Below are 19,073 nucleotides of genomic sequence, written 5' to 3' on the forward strand. Positions count from 1 at the left end.
CTAAGATCAAGTGACAGGCAGAGCAGCATAGTGGTGACAAGTGTGGGTTCTGGGGTCAGAATGCCTCTGCTTCCACTTAACCTCTCTGGGCTTAGGTTTTGTCATCTGTCAAATAATAAAAAAATAATTTTAGAAGGAAATAATGTAAGTACTTATGGCATAAGGTTATTATTGAAAAAAATCAAGGGAGTTAAAGCATGACAAATATAGGACACTTCTCAGTTTAATCTATGTTAGGTATTATTTTTGCCTGTTATTGTTACCTGAGGTTACACAGCTAGTAAGCAGAGGACCTGGCATTTGAACCCGGCTCTGCCCACACTGGAGTCCATGGGTTTGATCCTATGTCATTTTTGGGGGACGATCTTTAGGGAAGAATTGACCTTAACAACAGTGAATCTTCCAATTCATGAATAGTATATCTCTCTCCAGTTCTTTGTCTTGATTTATTTCAGTATTGTTTTGCAGTTTTTGGCATATAGATCCTTCACATACTTCTTAAAGGCTTATACCTAAATATTTCATTTTGTTGGATGCTATTGTAAATGATACTTAAAATATGCTTAATTTCCGGTTGTTCTTTGCTAGTATATAGAAATGTAATTGGTTTTTGTATATTGCCTTGCATCCTGTAACCTTGTGAAACTCACTTATTAACTCTAATAGGTGTTTGCAGAAAGATCCCTTGGAATTTTTTTATGTAGAAAAATATGCCTCCTGAAAATAAACACAGTTGTATTTTTTTCTTTCCAACCCATACACCTTTTATTTCTTCTTCTTTCCTTAGTTCGCTAGGTAGGCCTGTTTGTATAACACCGACTAATAGTAGTGTGAGCAGAACCCCTAATGTTTTCCCAATAATTCAGTCTTTCAACATTAAGGATGCTTTTAGCTGTAGGGTTTTTGTTTCTGTCATTGTTGCTGGTTTTTGTTTTTGTAGATGCCATTTACCAGGTTAAGGAAGCTCCCATCTATTCCTAGTTTGCTGAGAGTTTTTTATCAGGAATGGATGTTGAATTTTGTCACATGCTTCTTGTGCATCTATCAAGATAATTGTATGATTTTTTTTCTCTTTAGTCTGTTGATATCATGAGTTGTATTAATTGATTTTTGAAAGTTGAACCACTCTTGCATTCCTAAGCTAAATAAACCCTATGTGTTATGATATGATCCTTTTATTGGTTGCTGTATTCAATCCAGTAATATTTTGTCAATAATGATTTTTACATTTATGTTCATGAGAGATACTGATTTGTGGTTTTCTTTTTTTGTTACATCTTTGTCTGCTTTTGGTATCAGGGTAGTGCTGCTCTTGTAAAAGGCGTTGGGAAGTTTTTTCTTTTCTATGTTTTCTGGAAGAATCTGGGTTGAATTCTTCCTTAAATGTCTGGTCTAATGCACCAGTGAAGGTATTTGGACCTGAAATTGTCTTTGTTGTAAGATTTTAAAATACATGTTCAATTTCTTTAGTAGATATGCAGCTATTCAGGTAGGACTGGCTACACAATTTATGGGGCTCAATATAAAATAAAAATCTAGGGCTCCTTGTTAAAAATGAAGAATTTCAAGATGGTGACAAAAATCATTAAACCATGTGGGGAGACTTTCTATGGCTGAGGACACTATGATCACACAAGACAGACAGTAACTGTTCTGGTCACAATCTGTATGTGTGTGTGTGTGTGTGTGTGTGTGTGTGTGGTTTCCCATATCAGTAAGCAATTCTCAGATGCTAGCTGGGTATCCTATAATTCAACTCAATTCTGATCTTATCACCCGGAGACAGCATCATATTCCACAGGTTAAGGGTTTAGTCCTACAAGACTGTGACTGCCCACCCCGCTCTTAGACACCAGTTGCAAGCCCAGGCTAACGCCTGGACTTCTGACTAACCTGCTATGGATTGGAGGTTTCAGCAGCCCCCTCCTTGGGTTCAATCAATTTGCTAGAATGGCTCAGAGAACTCAAAGAAACATTTTATTTACTAGATTACTGGTTTATTATAAAAGGATATCACTCACAAACAGTTAGATGGAAGAGATGCATACAGCAAGGTACAGGGAAAGGGCACAGAGTTTCCACTCCCTCTCCAGGCACACCGCTCCTCCCACATGTGCTCACTAACTTGGAAACACTCCCAAACCAGTTCTTTTGGGTTTTTATGGACATTCAGTTCATAGTCATGATTGATCCACTCAGGAAATTGATCACTTGGGAAATTATAGGGGTTTCAGGAGATTTGTGCCAGGAGGGGATGAAAACCGAATATGTGTTTTCTTGTTACAAATCACAATACTACACACACCCATGAAACTGGCTCTCTTTTTGGTTATTTATTTCTTCTTGAATGAGCTTTGGTAATTTGTCTTTCAAAAAACTGATCCATTTCATTTAGGTTCACATATTTATGGGGGTAATGCTGTTTAAAATATTCCCTTATTATCCTTTTAATATCTGTAGTGCCTGTAGAGATGTCCCCTGTTTCACTCCTAATATTCCTAATTATTGTTCGGTTTCTTTTATTTTCCTTGGTCAGTTTCACTAGATGTTTACCAATTCCATTGATCTTCTGAAAGAACTAGTTTTTGGTTTCATTGCTTTATTGTTTTGCTTTTCAATGTCATTGTTTTCTGCTCTTGTCTTTATTATCTCCTTTATTCTGCTTGCTTTGTGTTTACTCTTCTTTTCCTAGTTTCTTAAGGGAGAAGCTTAAATAATCGGTCTGACACCTTTCTTCTATTCTGACTTAAGTATCTAAAGCATTGCTTTATTTGCATCCTACAAAGTTTGGTATGCTGTGATTCCATTTATATTAGATTAAAATATTGTCTAATATTCCTTGTGACTTTGTCTTTGACCCATTTGTTATTTAAAAGTGTGGTGTTTGATTTTCAGGTATTTGGGGTTTTTTCTAGATAGCTTTCTGACTTTAATTTATACTTTAATTCCATTATGGTTGGAGAACATACTTTGTATGGGGTAGAGTTTTTTAAACTTGTCAAGATTTGTTTTGTGGACAAGAAATGGCTTATCTTGGTGAATGTTCTCTGTTGTCACTTGAGAAGAATGTGTATTTTACTATTGTTGGGTGGTGTGTTCAGTTAAGTCAGGTTAATTGATGGTGTTGCTCAGGTCTTCTATACTTTTACTGATTTCTGTCTACCTTTTCTGTTAATTACTGAGAAAGGAATGTTTAAATATCCAAGTATAATATGGATTTGTCTATTTTGGCTTTCAGTTATATCAGCTGTGCTTCATGTATTTTGAAGCTCTGTTGTTAGGTGCATACACATATAAGATTGTTATGTCTTCTTGGTAAATTGATCTTTATAACAATATAATATATCTCTTTACTGCTGGCAATATTCTTTGTTTTGAAATCTAATTTATCAAATATTAACACAATCATTCCAGCTTTCTTTTGATTATTGTTTTTATAGTATACCTGTTTCTGTCCTTTTAGTTTTGACCTATCTATGCCTTTATATTTAAAATAGATATCTTGTAGACAGCATATATTTGAGTCTGTTTTTTTCTAATTCAGTCTTACAGTCTTTGCCATTTAACTGATGTGTTTGGACTATTTACATTATATGTGATTATTAATAGAGTTTTATGTAGATTTACCATTGTTATTTGTTTCCTTTTTGTCCCTTCTGATTTTTGTTTCTCTGTTACCCCTTTCTTGCCTTCTTTGGATTATTTGAATGTTAAAAAATATTTGTTTTAATTTACCTATGGACTCTATGTTTATTTTATTTTATTTTCTTTAGTGGCTACTCTAGAGATTACAATGTACATAATCTAATATTTTGCAGTCGCCCTAGAGTTAATGTTTTGTCACTTCATGTAAAATGTAGAAGCCTTACATTTGCCTTCCTCCCTTTGTTTTATAGTTGTTATAGATATTGCATCTACATACATTGAAATCCCATCAGATAATGTTATAATTTTTATTTTCAATAGTCATATATACATATTTTAAAGAATATAAGAGAAGGAAAATAGTCTTTTATACTTAGCCCAATAATTTCCTTTTCTGTTGCTCTTCCTTTATTCTTGAAGTTCCATGTTTCCCTCTGGAATGATCTCTCCTAATTCTGAAGCACCTTTGCCTCCCTTTTAGAGTAGGTCTGCATGTGGCAAATTCTCTTAGTTTCCCTTCATCTGAGGATGTCTATTTTTAAAAGTACTTCTGAAGGATATTTTTGCTGGGTATAGAATTCTCAGTTAACAGTTCTTTCTCTCCATCCCCCATGCCCCACAAGCACTTTAAAGATATTGTTCCATTGTCTTAAATCTTTCATGGTTTCTACTGAGAAATATGTGGTAATTTGAGTTGTTCCCCCATATGTAATGTGTCACTTTTCTTTAGTTTAAAATATTTTTTCCCATTTTCTTTTATCTTTATTATTCAGATTGGGTAATTTCTATTAGTCTATATTCAACTTATTCATCATCATCCTTCACATGTTTGCTGAGATATCACATCCTCCAGGAAGCTTTTACTGATGCCCTAAATCTGTGTAAGGCCTCTCCTCTGTGCACTGTAGGATTGATTCTACTCTTTAATGCAGCACTTAGCATATCAAGTCAAAATTGCCTGTTTACCTGTCCATCTATCAGGCTGGGTGGTAAACTCTGAGGGCAAGGACCAAGTCTTGTTCACTGCTATCTTCCTAGCATCATGCCTGGAACATAGTAAGAACTCATCAAATGTTTGTTGGATGAACAAATAAAAGTTGAGGGGCCAGAAGTGGAGTGCATGAAAGGAATGGCAGGGAGTAGAAGTACATGAGCAGATCACTCAGGCTTGTATGCCATGTTAAGAAGTTTGGGCTCTTTCTGGAAAGCAATGGGGAGTCACTGAGGGCTATGAGCAGGGGAGATCCATGATTCATTTTCTATGTGAGAAAAACCTCTCTAGCGGCATCATGGTGAGGGAGCTGGAGAGGGACAAGAATGGGGACAGAAAGATGAGACAGTCCCTGCAATTATCCCAGAGGAAGTGGGGCTGGAGTGGGACCTTAGGAACAGGTAGAGAGGCTTTGCCTTGGTCAAGGAAGTGCCTTTGAGGTGCAGAACAATGCCTGGAGAGAAGTGGGCTGCTTGGCACTTGTTTCAGAGCCTTTTTTACATGGCTCCTCTCCCTTGATGAACTGTGAGTTCCTCCAATGAAGGGCCTGAGCCCTTTTTCCTCAGTACATCCTCTGTGATCAGAACAGCAGACTCTGCCCTTAATAAGTGCCCTGGAGCTGGGTTGGTGAGCTGACGAAGTCGAGGAGACAATCTTTTCCATACTCAGTGTGATCCAGAAGGAGAAGCCAGAGTCTTAGTGATGTTAGCTTGGCAAGTTTATTGAAAACCCAGGAACACAAAGGACAGTACAAACAGGCACCCCACCCCACCCCAGGCCTCCCTGGAGCTTGCAGACATAGGCCCTCCAGCAGTGGACATGACTTGGCCTCCCTTACACCACCAACAGGGGCACGGTACATGGAGTGTCGCAGAGCCCACCTCTTCTCCTGTACCCCACCCACTTCGTGGACTCACATGCGGGAGTTAAAACAACAACCCAGGAAGAGAAGCAGCTAGGACATATGCCATTCAGAGAAGAACCATCTCAGGAGACTAAGGGAATCCTTGGACCAACAAGGACTGGATCCTTCTGGGTCAGGAAGAGAAGGGAGGAACCTTCTCCTGTCAGGAAAAGGACGATGGGCTAAAGACACCTGCAGTGTGGACAGTCAATTTTCCATTCTCCAAATTAATACAAAGCCATTAATGGTGATGGTGCCCAAACACATTTGTTTTGGCTTTACACTATTCTTTTCCTCCCCAGTGTACTAATTTTTGTAATTGCATTTCTTGAAGCTGTTCAGCTGGATAGTGAGGAGTGGTCCAAAGGAAGGAAAATGGGAGTCAAAGAAAAGCCAGTCTAGCTGGTGCTGCAGATGGAGCCTCTAGGTGGTGAAAAAAATTCCCCGCAGAGGACACCGATTGGCAAGGCAGCTGCTGAGGAGAGCAGAGTGTCAGCTTCCTGGCAGGAGAGGTAGCTGGAGCCCCCTTTGGCCTAGAGTCCAGACCCCTCAGGGAAAGAAGCAGGAGAAGTTGAGACGGCTCTTCCCTGGGCAGTGGCTGGCCGGCACTTGCCTCTCAATACTTGGTCCGCCGGGAGGTGGTGGTGGACACGAAGCGGACGCTGGAGCCGAGGCTGCTACGGCCCCCACTGCAGCTGCTGAAGCCCCCATCAGTGGGCAGTGGACAGGGGATGCTGGGGGCACAGGCATCACCCACAAGCACTGAGCCCCCCCGGGAGCCTGCACTCAGCACATCCCCGCCAGCCGCAACAACCCGGCTCCCACCCAGGCTCAAGCCACAGGCACCACTGGACCGTATGCTGCTGCCACCGGAGAAGGTGACCCCGCCACGGGAGAGGGTAGAACTGGTGAGCAGGGGCTCAGGCCCACACACGACGCCACCCCGGGAGCTGCTCACGGCTGCAGGAGAGAAGAAGAAACTGTCAGCGAGGCTGCCCACTCCAGGTACCCAGCCCTCTGTGCTCCCCACTGGGGGGTTGAGGGGAAAGGACCTCATCAGGGAAACTGGCCTGCATCCAAGTGGTCCCTATTGTCTACACAGTCAATATCCACTTTTCCCTTCTTTTATCTGGGTGACTCAAAGGCTTTGTGTGACTGCTGAAGTCAGACATTCAGACTGCAGTAGAAGAACTCAGCCAGTTCCCCAGACGTTTGCATGTAGCCGTCAATTGACTGTCATTTATATATGGCCAAAGTGGGACTGAGTCATGTGAGAGGCTGGTGAGCTGGATTTCCAGACAGTGGAGCTAGCCTCCATAAAGCCTCTCTCTTCCAATTATATCATGTTCCTTTTTGGTCCCCACATTGCCCTTCTAGCAAGAGCCCTTGCTAGTTCTCTTCTGAATCATTGATGGCTATTCTGGCTGTGCCTGACTAGCTTTCTGACTTCTGGCAAATCACGTGCTTTCTCTGAGTGAGCAAAAGGGGGTGCCAATGCCTCTTCCTCTCCCCAGTGCTTTGAGGATTAGGGTGACAGTAGGTAGGATTCATCTTCTCAAGATTATCATTCTAGAGAGCAGGGGCGGATCTCACCTTCTTTGTCTGCCCCCTCAGGTGCCCAGTACAATGCCCTGAGAGCTTTGTGCACAACCAATGCTTTGTCTGTCAGCAGCAGCAGGGGGACTTCTGCTCAGTTGTGCCCCATCCTCTGCCACCTTGGGGGGGACTCCGTGGCATAGGCCTCCCCATTCCTCCCCTGGTCTTTACCCTTGAAGGATAAGGCCACTCAAAGCAAAAGGGTTGACTCTCTTCTGGAACCCTCTTCCACCTAGTAGGCACTGCAAAACTTTGTGATTGCTTAGCTCTGGGCAAGGCGACCTCTAGGGAGATCTCATATCTCAGCTAAGGGGGTGCTCCCAGTCCAGGGATCAGATGATCTGTGTACCCCTGACTGTCATGACCAGCCCAGCCATGGGTTCTAGATCCCAATGTGGGCTCAAGTATAAAGGAAATTTGAAGGGTCCCAAGAGAGAAATGTGAAGAGGAAGAGACTTAAGTGGCTTACATATGTTTACTGGTCCAACACCTTCGCAGATCCTGGAGAGAGAAAGAAACAAGTCAGTTCAAAAGCAGTGCTGTTCCTTGCAAACCCACTTGCTATTAAAAGGGCTTTCTTGGCTGAACAGACCAGTGGGCAAGTGGTTCTTGCCCCTAGTTGTACAAGCATCGTGGGAACTTGGAAAAAATACATGTTTCTAGGCCCTACCCCAAAACTATTGAGTCAAAATGTTGAAGGAAATGTGTTATTATTATAATTTTTAATAAGCAAAACTCCCTATGATTCTGGTGTAGCCTGTCTACAAACTTATCTTTAGGAGGCACAGGTCTAGAGTCATCTTCTAATCCTTGCCAAGGGCAACCTGACTAAGATTTTGGTCCCCTCCCGCCCATGCAGAAGTCGGACCTCACTCCCGCTGCACTGAGAGCACTCACCGGATTTCCTCGCCCTCCAGCAGGCGCCTGTAGGTGGCGATCTCGATGTCCAGGGCCAGCTTGATGTTCATGAGCTCCTGATACTCCCGCAGCTGCCGCGCCATGTCCTGCTTGGCCTGCTGCAGGGCAGCCTCCAGATCCGCCAGCTTGCATTTGGCGTCGTTGAGGGCGGCCTCGCCCTGCTGCTCGGCCTCAGCTATCGCAGCCTCCAGCTTGGCCCGCTACAGGGAGGGCAGTTTGTAAGTGGGCTTTTCAGGGACTAGGGGATCCCTAGGTGGGGCTGGATCCCCTGGTGTGTTGGTGGGGACCCCGCCTGGTGTCAACCAGGGTTGGAGCCCCTGGTGGCTACCTTCCCAGGAACTGTGATCCTATAGTTCCATGTCACCAAAGGGAGGAATGTTGCTTTTCTTCTGTTTCCATCCCTACTGATTTTGTATTTTCTGATTTCTGCTGTTCCAAAGCCCATGGGGTGTAGAGAGTAAACCTATCCTTCCTGCCTCATCTGCCCCTCTGAGTCTATCTGAGGCTTTTTCCTTTTATATGAGAGAGAGATTCTTCTTCCCTTCCACATTTTCCTGGACAAAGTCTTCCTGGACTGATCCCTCCATTCCTCTGTGTCTGGGCCCTGGTGGTCTCCCCCATAGCATCAGACTTGCAGCTCCAGAAGTGTGGAGCCCTCTGCCTTCCCTTCCCCTGGGGCTTTCCCGCCTTCCCTTTGCCCACCTGAGCCTTGGTGTGCTCGATCTCTGCCTTCAGCCTCTGGATCACGCGGGTCAGCTCATTGATCTCATCCCGCGTGTTGCGCAGGTTGTCACTGTGTTGGCCAGCTGTCACTCGCATCTCCTCATACTGGGGAGAAGGGGGATGTTCCAAGGGTTCAAAGGTTGCATCAAGACCACAGTCTTGACTTAGCTGGAGGCTTCAGTCACCCACTGGGCCCCCATTATTGTTGTACATGAGTCGTACTCCAGGGCTGGCTGCCTACACCTGTTCCCTAGCAAACCGCTACCCACCTTGGTCTGGTACCAGGCCTCAGCATCAGCCCGACTGCGCCTGGCGACCTCTTCATACTGGGCCTTGACTTCGGCGATGATCCCATCAAAGTTCAGGTCCCGGCTGTTGTCCATTTTCACGATGACCGATGTATCTGAGATGTGTGACTGCAGCAACTGGATTTCCTGTGTTGGAGGATCAACAAGACAGAGGGCTCAGTGTCCCATCAGTGGCTGGGACTCTGCCACAGGGTCTTCAGGATGTTGTTTCAGGAGCAGAGGGCATTGCCCCTTTGTTCAGAGCAAAGCAATGGAGCAGACCATCCAAACCAAGGGCAAAGAAAAAGATATGACCAAGAACCATTTCAGTTTGACTTTAAACCCTTGTTATATACTCAGCGACATCCCTTTAACACTCTAACTTGCTTAGGTGAATATGAAAAGCATAGGGACCTGGGAACTTGGTGGAGGGGAGTAAGAGCCATGATAGGACTTAAACTTTTCTTTGGATCACCCACACAGCGGTTGCGCTGATGATGCATCATTGGGCACTGACAATATTTTAGAACATGGTGATCTAGGAATTCCTGTGTCCCAAGTCCTTAATAGAACTGGGGGAACTGCAAAGCAAGGGAGCCTTCTTCAGACTTTCTGCTCAGAGCCAGATACTTGGCTCTGGCTAGATCTTTAGCAGACCAAGCAGACCACTTATGAAGCAAAAGACAGCTGGTATGGTTAATCTAGGTCAAACACAATTTTTCTAACACCTAGAAATCCATTTTCTGGAGTCTTCTGATCAGCAGATAGGAAATGACATTCCTAGACTCCAGTCTTTGGACTCGCCAATAAGAAGTTGTATCATAGATCTAAGGAGATTATTCATAGGCCTGAGTCAGGCTGCTGGAAGCCTGCTTAACTTAGCTTCTCTACTTGTAGATACATTGATGTAGAGGATACAGGTTTGAGGGGAGGAAGGCGGTGTGATACCAAATGTCAGGAAGTGTGACAGTCCCAATGCAGCCCCCAGAGAGTCCAGGCCAAGTGCTGATGTCCTTGGATGGCTCAGAGAGAGTGAGCCCTTACCGCCATGTATAGGTTTTTCAGGAAGTCAATCTCCTGAATTAGGGCGTCCACATTGGCCTCCAGGTCCGACTTATTCAAGAAAGCTGCATCCACATCCTGCATGAAAGAAAGAAGGATAAAAGGTGTGCTGCTTGTGTGCTGTTTAAGCTTCTCACCCTAGCAGGGTCTGGAGATGGGTGGGAAGATCAGGTCAGTCCCTGACCAGGCCAGGCTTTGGGATGGGTGGTAGAGTCAGTGGGTGGAAATGCATCTTCGTGATCGTTGTGCTTTTCCCTACTGCAACATGAAAGCTCCCCAGGGGTGGCTAGACATTTTCTAAAGCTTATTTAGAGGCAAGGAGAATATAGATAATCCAAGACTCTTACAAGGGCATCTCTTCAGACCCCTGCTCTCTTGAAAACCCAATTCTAAATAAATGAGACCAAATCAGAACTTCGAAGGGAAACTGTTATGGCCCTAGGGGGTCTACTCTGTTTGAGTGGCCCCAGACTCCACAGGGCTGTCTGGGAAGTTTACTGGGGGTGGGGTGGGAGGGGGGAGGTGTCTTGAAAACATTGCCTTTCTGAGGAGAGTTTGCCTGGACCTGTTGTTTTTCCTTACCTTCTTCAGAGCCACAAACTCATTCTCGGCGTTGGCCCGGAACACCACCTCTTCTTCATACCTGGATGATAAGGATTGAGAGGGTGAGTACCCATTCTTAACCGAGAACCTATTATTCCCAACCCCCCAGCGAGCCTGTTAAGGCCTTTCTGCTCCATCCAGGAGCATGGCAACCTGTTGCCACCCACATGTTCTTATCCATGCTCTTCCATCTTTAGGACCTTTTATGAGCCAGGGGCCTTCAGTTTCTCCAAATCCCTTTCACTTTCTCAAATTGGATTTGGGGTCTGAAAATCTGACACTACTCTATGCTCCTCTGCTAGAAAGACTTAGGATCATTGCACTTGACCACAGAGAAAGTAGGACTCAAGTCATTGTTGAATCTGAACACTGTTCTCAAAATCAGAGGACTCCTTTCTCTGGGGTCAATGTACCCATTTCCGCAGGCAGGATTAGGGAAAAACCAAGCCAATTCCAAGTTTCCTTTTCCCTGAGGCCCAGGGAGGGCCTCCTCCTCCTCCCATGTATATCACTGACCCCATCCCCTGTCTCCAGGCTAGATATGAAACCAGGACTCCACCCTCATCCTTCCAGCTGCTCTCATCCGAGCTTGGCAGCTGCTTTGTGGACTAGCCCATGTCTGCCTTTGGTCTGTGTAGTTCAGATGCCACTCACTTCTTCTTGAAACCCTCAAGGACGTCCTGCATGTTGTTCCTCTCAGTCTCTAACCGGGCCTGGTCACTGCTCACTATGTCCAGCTGCCTCCGCAGGTTGGCAACGTAGTTCTCAAACAGGGGCTCCAGGTTACTCTGGACACCTTTTTGATCTTGGAGGAAGTTCCACTTGGTCTCTAGGAGCTTATTCTGCTGTTCCAGGAACCGCACCTAAATCCACAGGGGCAAAGAAATGGCAATTGAAGTGCTTAACAGAGTCACCTATGTGTCAACCACTTCTTCAGATGGCCAGAGGTGACTCTCAACCCTGTGTTGACATCATTTTCTCCTCTGTTGACTTTCATTCCTCCACTAACTCAGCGGAAGCTGGAGAGCAGGCCTGTGGACCCCTCCTCATGTTCTGCCAGGCTTTGCTACAAGCAGAGGTTTTTGAAGCAAAACTTTAAATACCATTTCCCCTTCTACCTTTGAGAAATGTATGAGCCAGCTCCCTGGGAAGCTGTCTGAGCTGGGGTTTGCCTGTATCTGAAGACTATGGCATCAATCCTGGGCCTCCTGGGGAGGGAATGGGAAGCAGAGTACATCGGGGTGGGATATGGCATTTGTAGGTCACAAGTCACACCCACCATCCCAGATATTCCGTTAGCTGGGACTTGTAGAGCTGGAGAAGATGGGGATCATTTGCTCCAACCCTTCATTTCAGAGATGCGGAAGCCAGTTTCCATTCTCAGATACAATCAGCTTATTCCCACTCCACAGAGACATGTCAGCTCCATGACACTGTTCCTCTCCTCAGATCAGTGTCTACCCCGTGGTGGTTTCCTGTTATTTACCTCAATTTAGGCAACTCAGCAGAATCTGGCTACTCCACATGGGGGATACGAATTCTTTGTTTTGTATGAAAATTATTCAATGCCATTCTTCACTTCCCTAAGCCTGCACAGATGTGGCCGGCCAGCCTCGGAAACCATGAACATCTCAAAAAGAGCACGAAGATCTCAAAGGATAACAACACCTTTAAAACATGTATCGGCCAATGGCCAAAGTCCTAACACTTCTAGCCTGTTTGGAGATACTACTAAGGGACTCAGTGGGAGGCCCTAGTTTGTCCAGATGCCCTCAGATTTGGCTGGATATTCCTCTTTCCACCAAAAGACACAACCCCTGTCTTAGTCTATCCCACCAGGCAACATTTCCTCAGGTGTGTCCTTGCTCTGCAGCAGAGAGACCCAGACATCCTCCCGCAATGCCATTGATTGACACCTGAAGGATCTGGGATCCGGATCGATGCCCTAGGCCTGGGCCACTTCTTCTTAAGGGGTAGAACACCCCAAAGCATTTTAGTTCTCATCATCCCAGACCCAAGGAGCTGCCATAGGTACCTTGTCAATGAAGGAGGCAAATTTGTTGTTGAGGGTCTTGATTTGCTCCTTCTCGTCCCTCTTCACCCTCTGGGCGTTGGGATCGATCTCCAGGTTGAGGGGGGTCAGCAGGCTCTGGTTAACAGTCACTGCTGTGATAGATGGAGCTGCTGGGACTCCAACTCCTCCAATTCTGTAGCCAAAGCCAGGACCACCGAAGCCATAGCCAAGGCCACTGCCAGTCCCGAACCCCAGACCAGCACCACAGCTGTCACCCAAGCCGAAGGCCAGCCCACTGCCAGCACCGAAGCCAACTCCACAGCGGATGGGACGAGGGCCTACAGCTGCCATCCGGGGTGGGCAAGATCCGAAGGCGATGACGCTCCGACTACCGAAGCCGCCAAGGCCCCGGAAGCCGGGCCCACTCCTGCAGGAGACAGAGCTGGCCCGGAAGCGGCTCAGGCTCTGGGGCATCACTGCTGAGCAAGAGCTGAAGTTGCCTATCTGGCGACCAGAGCTGACTCGGTAGGAACGGCAAGACATGATGGTTTCCTGGATGAGAGCGAAGCAGCGATTGCGGAGTGGGGCAAGCTGGAGCTGGGAGTCCCTCTGAGGCTAGTGGATCTCTTGTCACCCCTTTTATGTGTGTGGGGATCTGAGGATTGGCCCCATAAAAATGAAAAAGTCCTTTTGGAGGCATTTATGAGCTTGGGTAGTTAGCAGAAACTCTTCATGCCTATAACCTTAACAATGAGCTAATCTCAGACACACCTACTTTCAGGAACAGGGCTATACCATCAAACCTATAAACATTAAAAACACATAAACACATAAACATTATGGTCCCATTTTTTTCACACAAGTCTACCACAGTTGCCATTATGGGGACATTAATTTGCTTTGGTCATAAATCCAAGAGACTTTTACACTGCAAGTGTGGTTAACCACCAGAAAGTTAAGATGGTAACAGCTCCAGCAAGAGGTTTGCAAGGGATGCATCTATACAGATAGAACTCCCTAAAGAGATGGGGTATGCAGAAGACAGAGTGCATAGCTCTGAGTAAAAGATATGTCAATGATGTCCTCTGTATCGCTGTAGGTGATTAAAGAGTCCCAAACCCTTTTGCGGTGTTTTATCTATCCTTCATGATCTGGTTTGGCTGTTTATGTAAGAGTTGAACTTATGTAAAGCTTATTTGGATTAGTGTAGATGCATGTCTGATTTGAAACACTCAAAGGAGAGATTCATTCATTCATTCATTCACTTACCAGGATCAGGTACCTACTCTGTCTTCAATAGTGTGCGTGGTGCCAGGGGACACTCTCTATCCTGATGGTGATTGGAGATTCATCTTGAGGACTTCCACTAGTCAACACTTCTGTGGCATAATGTGATGCCAAAGCATGCCAATAATTTGGCCATGTATCAGTATGGAAAGTTAACCACATGATGTTGAGCCCCCCAGTACATAACAGGGCTGATCTATAATCCTGTCTGTGCAGCTGCCTGGCGTTATTGATGAATCTTTGGATAGGATATAGAGACACAAAGCAATAAGCATCTGGATAGAAATGGAAAAGTTCTAAGCAAAGGGTAATATTATCAGTGTTATCCATTCTGCAGATACTTCAGGACCCAGAGACAGTTGTTTACTTTTTATGTTCTGGTGTGAGGCATGGGTCGTCCTACCTGTCCTGTGCCTGGGGAGGGAACTTGTGCTTGTCTGGATGCTTAGGTTTTGACGTGGAAGGGAAGGTATGCTCTTAAAGAGAAGGTATGCTCTTAAAGGTGAGGTTTGCTCTTGACTGGAGCTCTCCAGCACAGCTCCTCACTATTTTCTTCCTTCCTAATCTCTATATACTTTTAATTCTTTTTCTTACTGCATTAGCTAGAAGCTCCAGGACAGTGTTGAAAAGCAGTGGTGAGAGGGGCCATCTCTGCCTCATTCCTGATTTGAGTGGAAAAATTTCAAGTTTCTTACCACTAATATGATGTTAGTTGTAGGTTTTTTGGTAGATATTCTTTATCAAGTAGAGGAAGTTTCCCTCTCTTCCTAGTTTACTACTGCTTTCCGTTGACCCAGCTATCAGGTGTATGTCTGAAGGGAAAAGAAGCAGAAAAGTAATAATAAAAGAATACTTCTTGTCAAGATTGCCAGTGGCCTCCATGTTGCTAAATTCAGTGGTCTGTTCTCAGTTCTTATTTAACTCAGCAGCAGGATTTGACATGGTTTTAATCATTCCCTTTTCCTTGAAACAATTTCTTCTTTTGGTTTCTTGATGCCACTCTCTTCTGGTTTTCTTCCCATATTACTGGCTGCTCCTTTTGAATCTTCTTATCCAGTTTCTCCTCATATCCCCAACCTGTACACACCACAGCATCCCTGGGCTCTTGTTCACATATTTATCTATACTCATTCCTTGGTGACATCACATAGCCTCATGACTTTAAATACTATCATGACTTCAAATGCTAAGGACTGCCAAGGCATATCTCTATCCTGAACATCTCTGCATGTCGCATGTACATGTTGATCAACATCTCTATTCGGATATCAAATAGGTATCTCAACCTTAATATATTCAAGTGTTCTCCCAATTGTTCCTACTAAATAAACTCTACTCGTCAGGCTTACTATCCTGCAGTAGCTCAGGCCAAAAATCTGGGAGTCGTCCTTTATCCCTCTGCTTTTTTCATTTGGTTTTGCAGATATTTCAGAAAGAGGAGATGCAGGGCTCCAAATGGTCCAGAATGCCCTGAGGATGACAGTGGTACAAACACGCCAGAGCTCTCAGGGGAACCGACCCAGTCAGCCCTCCAGCTCTGGCCTCTTGGGGTGTGAATTGGGCTGCTTGGTGGAGAAAACATTCCCCTCCTCTGAGGTCAGGCAAGGGGATCCATGAGATTGGGAAGAGGACCAGCAGACCCCTGTGGAGGGACAGAGGGGAAGAGAGCAGGGGGATGGCATAGAGAGCCCCCAGGAAGTGTGCCAGGCTGAGGACAGAAGACTTGATGCAGCCCTTGGAGTTAGATGGACCTGGGTTCAGTCCCAGTTTTGCTATCTGCCAGCAGTGTGACCTTGGACAGCAGTGCACCAGGGTCAGGGGGGTCTCAGGGTTCAGCCCTGGGTGCAGGTGATAAGGGGTGCTTGTCTATAGAGAACTTGAAAACAATTAACACAACCAACCAACTAAAAGACAGTCTACTTTTTATCATTACTGTGCACTGGCCATTCTAAACAATGTAGTCAGCAAACACTCCCCCTTGATGGTGTATCAGTGACCTGGGGAAAATAGTTTAACTTCTCTAGGCCTTAGTTTCCTCATCTGTAAAATGAACTGGTAGCAACTTCACAGTATTGTGAGGAAGAAATGTGGAAAATCTGGGGTGTACACAGTGCAGAGCCTGCGTGCTCACCGGCGTCCGTGTCTTTCCCTCCATCCCTCTCCCTCCCTGCCCCTCCTGCTCCTTTGCACAAGTCTCCCTTCACATCTAAGTAGTCACCCCTGTTCCCTCAGGCACCCCACCTTCTTCCTGCTCCCGCGCTGTGGCTTTCATCACCATCAGCCATTCCCAGGACTGTCCCTTGTCTCAGCTTCCTCAGCCCTGACAAGGCAGGGCGGGGTGGGGGTAGGTGGAGGAGCCCTACTCTTGGATGAGCTGTCCCCATCAGCAGTTTATAGTTCTGAGGCATTATTCCACCAGACGATGCATGATACAACCCTCAGCCATTGTTTAAGGGTGGTGTGTAGGGAGGTGGCAGGCGTTGCCCTGGAAATGCCAGGCTGGAGGCTTGCTGCCCTGACTGTTTCATCTTACTGTTCTTACTGTTGCACCCAGCCACAGCTCCTCACCGTGCTGCCTCAGGGTGATTGCCGGCTCTTGGCAAGGCTGTCTGATGGAGCGGGGAGGACAAGCTGCCAGGGGAGTGGGGGAAGAGGCCTTGTCCTCCTTGGCTAAGCAGGGTCTGGGAGCCCTGGGTGCAGCCTGGCTGTGTGTGTGTGTGTGTGTGTGTGTGTGTGTGGGAGGGAGGGAGGGTGACAGGGAAATCCCAGAGGCTGAGGAAGCTCTGCTACATGCCACCTTCTTCAGAGTGTTTCCATTTTGCCCGGGTACAAGTATGTGCAGGAGAGAGGCACTCACTGGGAGGTGTTCGTGCCGAGACCTGCCCTTGTGGGAAGGGAATTCAGGAGTCCCCCAGCAGAAGGAGGGCACCGAGGGGAGAGGCTGAGTCCACCCCTGCCTAGGTCCTCCACCCTTCTGCCCTTAGACGGAATCGAAACACCTCCCCAGGAGAGATAAAACACCCCCTCTTGTTTGGACCATTCACATCCTTCCAGGCAGGATGATTTTCTCAGGTTTAATCCAAATTCCTCACAGCTGTCACCTATCCTGGGTGAGAATGATGCGCCTCGAAGGGGCACAGGTTGGTTTGCTTCAGGAAACCTAACTGGGTGCCCTTGTGTGCCCAGCATTGCATTGGGTGCTGCAATGGTTGGGGACTGCCCTCTTCCATCTGGCACACTCAGTGACCCTGAGTTCCCCTCTGCTGTTCACAGTGCCATTTCTGAATCCACGTCCCCCAGTCAGAGCCTGAGTGTGGGGAGTTGGGAGATGGACAGTGGCCACTGAGGGGACCGGAATGAGGAGGGGGCCCTGGGGGCAGAGGTGGGGGCACCTGAGGGATGGGGCATGGGGGGCAAGGAAGGGCCACGTGGGGAGGGACAACCGGCTGAGAAGAGGGACGAGGAAATGGGAGGCCCTCTAGGGAGGCAGGCCGAAACAAGGAGCTCTGCTCCGTGTCCTCCTGCCCACCCCAGGCCTGTTTGGGCTGCTCCTGCCTGTCCTCATTCAGGCCCCTGAGGAGGCTGGGATTTGGGTTCCAGAGGCCAAGTGGAAGGCATTGAGGCTGTGGCTCCACACGATGTTCGCCCTTCCTCCGGGAGGGCAGGGGGCTGAGGCCTGACCCTCCCTGTACCCTGGCACCCATCATGGGACTGGCCCTGGAAAGAAGCTCAGGAGATGTTTGCCCAAGTGAATGGGGTATGAACCGCAGGGCCACCACCAGGAGGCACTTCTGTCCCGCCCGCACCAAGTCCTCTCCTCCGGCAGAGGGAAGAGAGGGAGAATGGGGGCACTGCATGGCCCTGGGGGAGCTCCTCCATGGAGGTTCAGGGGGCTGTGCTAAGGCCTTTGAGCTCACATCCAGGACTGAGGTGGGCACCCACCTGCTGGCATGAGGTGTGCCTGGTGGGCGATTCAAGGCAACCTCTCCTCTCCAGGGCCTGGGCATTCTGCAGTGGGACGTCCCAAAGGGACAGTGGCCAGGCCTGCGCCATCTCCCAGCGGCGTGAGGAGTGTCGCTCTACCCTCCTTTATTCCAGAGGGGTATTTCTCTGACTTCAGGTAGTCATCTATGGGACAGAGGTGGGCAGCCGGCTGCAATCTCTGTTTTTGCTGACTCCAGGCCAGAGCGTCTGTATTTCCAGAGCTTTGTGTTACTAATCAGCAAGTAGCTTAGCTGGTTCTTGGGCCACGTCCAGAGTGACAGGGCTGCAAGCGGGAACTGCAGCTGGGAGGCCCCATTGTTCTTTCCCTCCCTCCCCCAGTGTGGATGTGGGGCCCTGGAACCACAGACTCCCAGGGCTGGTGCCGTACTGTGTCCCTCACAGCTGCTGATCCCTCAGCCTGGAACCCCTGCAGTGCCTCCTGCCCCCGAGCCCTGCTGTCCTTCAGCATCCAGCTATCCTGCCCCTCCTCCTGGGGACTTCCTGAGGCCCAGGACCAAAGCGGGACCCTCAGTTGTATCCCCCTTCCCAACAGTCCTCCTGTCGATAATTTCCTCTTCCAGGTCTGTACCTCCTGCTGAGCCCCATAGGCAAGGATTGGGGCCAGGGCCCCATTTTTTTAAAAAACAGTTTTATTGAGATGTAATCATTTACCATACAATCCACTCACTTAAAATGTACAACTTGATGGCTTTAGTGTATCCCAAGGTATGTGCAACCATCGACACAATCTATTTGAGAATATTTTCATCACCTTAGAAAAAGCCATTTAGCTCACACTGCCATACCTCCCGCTGGCCCTGTCTCTCCTCCCTCCGGCCCTAGGCAAACATCAGTCTGCTTTCTGCCTCTATAGATTTCCATATTCTGGACTTTCATATGGATGGAACTGTAGAATATGAGGTCTTTGTGTCTGGTTTCTTTCACTTACCATAATGTTTTCCAAGTTCATCCGTGCTGTAGCGTGTGTCAGGACTTCAGTCCTTTCTATGGCCAAATAATATATTCCATTGTATGGATGTGCCAATTTTGATTATCCAT

The 19,073-nt window shown here is 47.0% G+C and overlaps 1 protein-coding gene across 1 annotated transcript; it reads right to left on the bottom strand.

Annotated features, from left to right (window-relative positions):
- Positions 1 to 5,336: 5,336 nt before the first annotated feature.
- On the bottom strand, positions 5,337 to 13,362 carry KRT84 (keratin 84). Its single transcript, XM_036915164.2, has 9 exons — positions 12,765 to 13,362; positions 11,384 to 11,592; positions 10,709 to 10,769; positions 10,109 to 10,204; positions 9,047 to 9,211; positions 8,757 to 8,882; positions 8,034 to 8,254; positions 7,606 to 7,637; positions 5,337 to 6,500 (listed from the first exon to the last, which is right to left on the bottom strand). Exons 1-9 carry the CDS (start codon positions 13,284 to 13,286, stop codon positions 6,157 to 6,159), a joined length of 1,776 nt encoding a protein of 591 aa, XP_036771059.2. The 5' UTR covers positions 13,287 to 13,362; the 3' UTR covers positions 5,337 to 6,156.
- Positions 13,363 to 19,073: the final 5,711 nt, after the last annotated feature.

This window comes from Manis pentadactyla, chromosome 10, assembly GCF_030020395.1.
Source record: "Manis pentadactyla isolate mManPen7 chromosome 10, mManPen7.hap1, whole genome shotgun sequence".
Lineage (NCBI taxonomy): Eukaryota > Metazoa > Chordata > Mammalia > Pholidota > Manidae > Manis > Manis pentadactyla.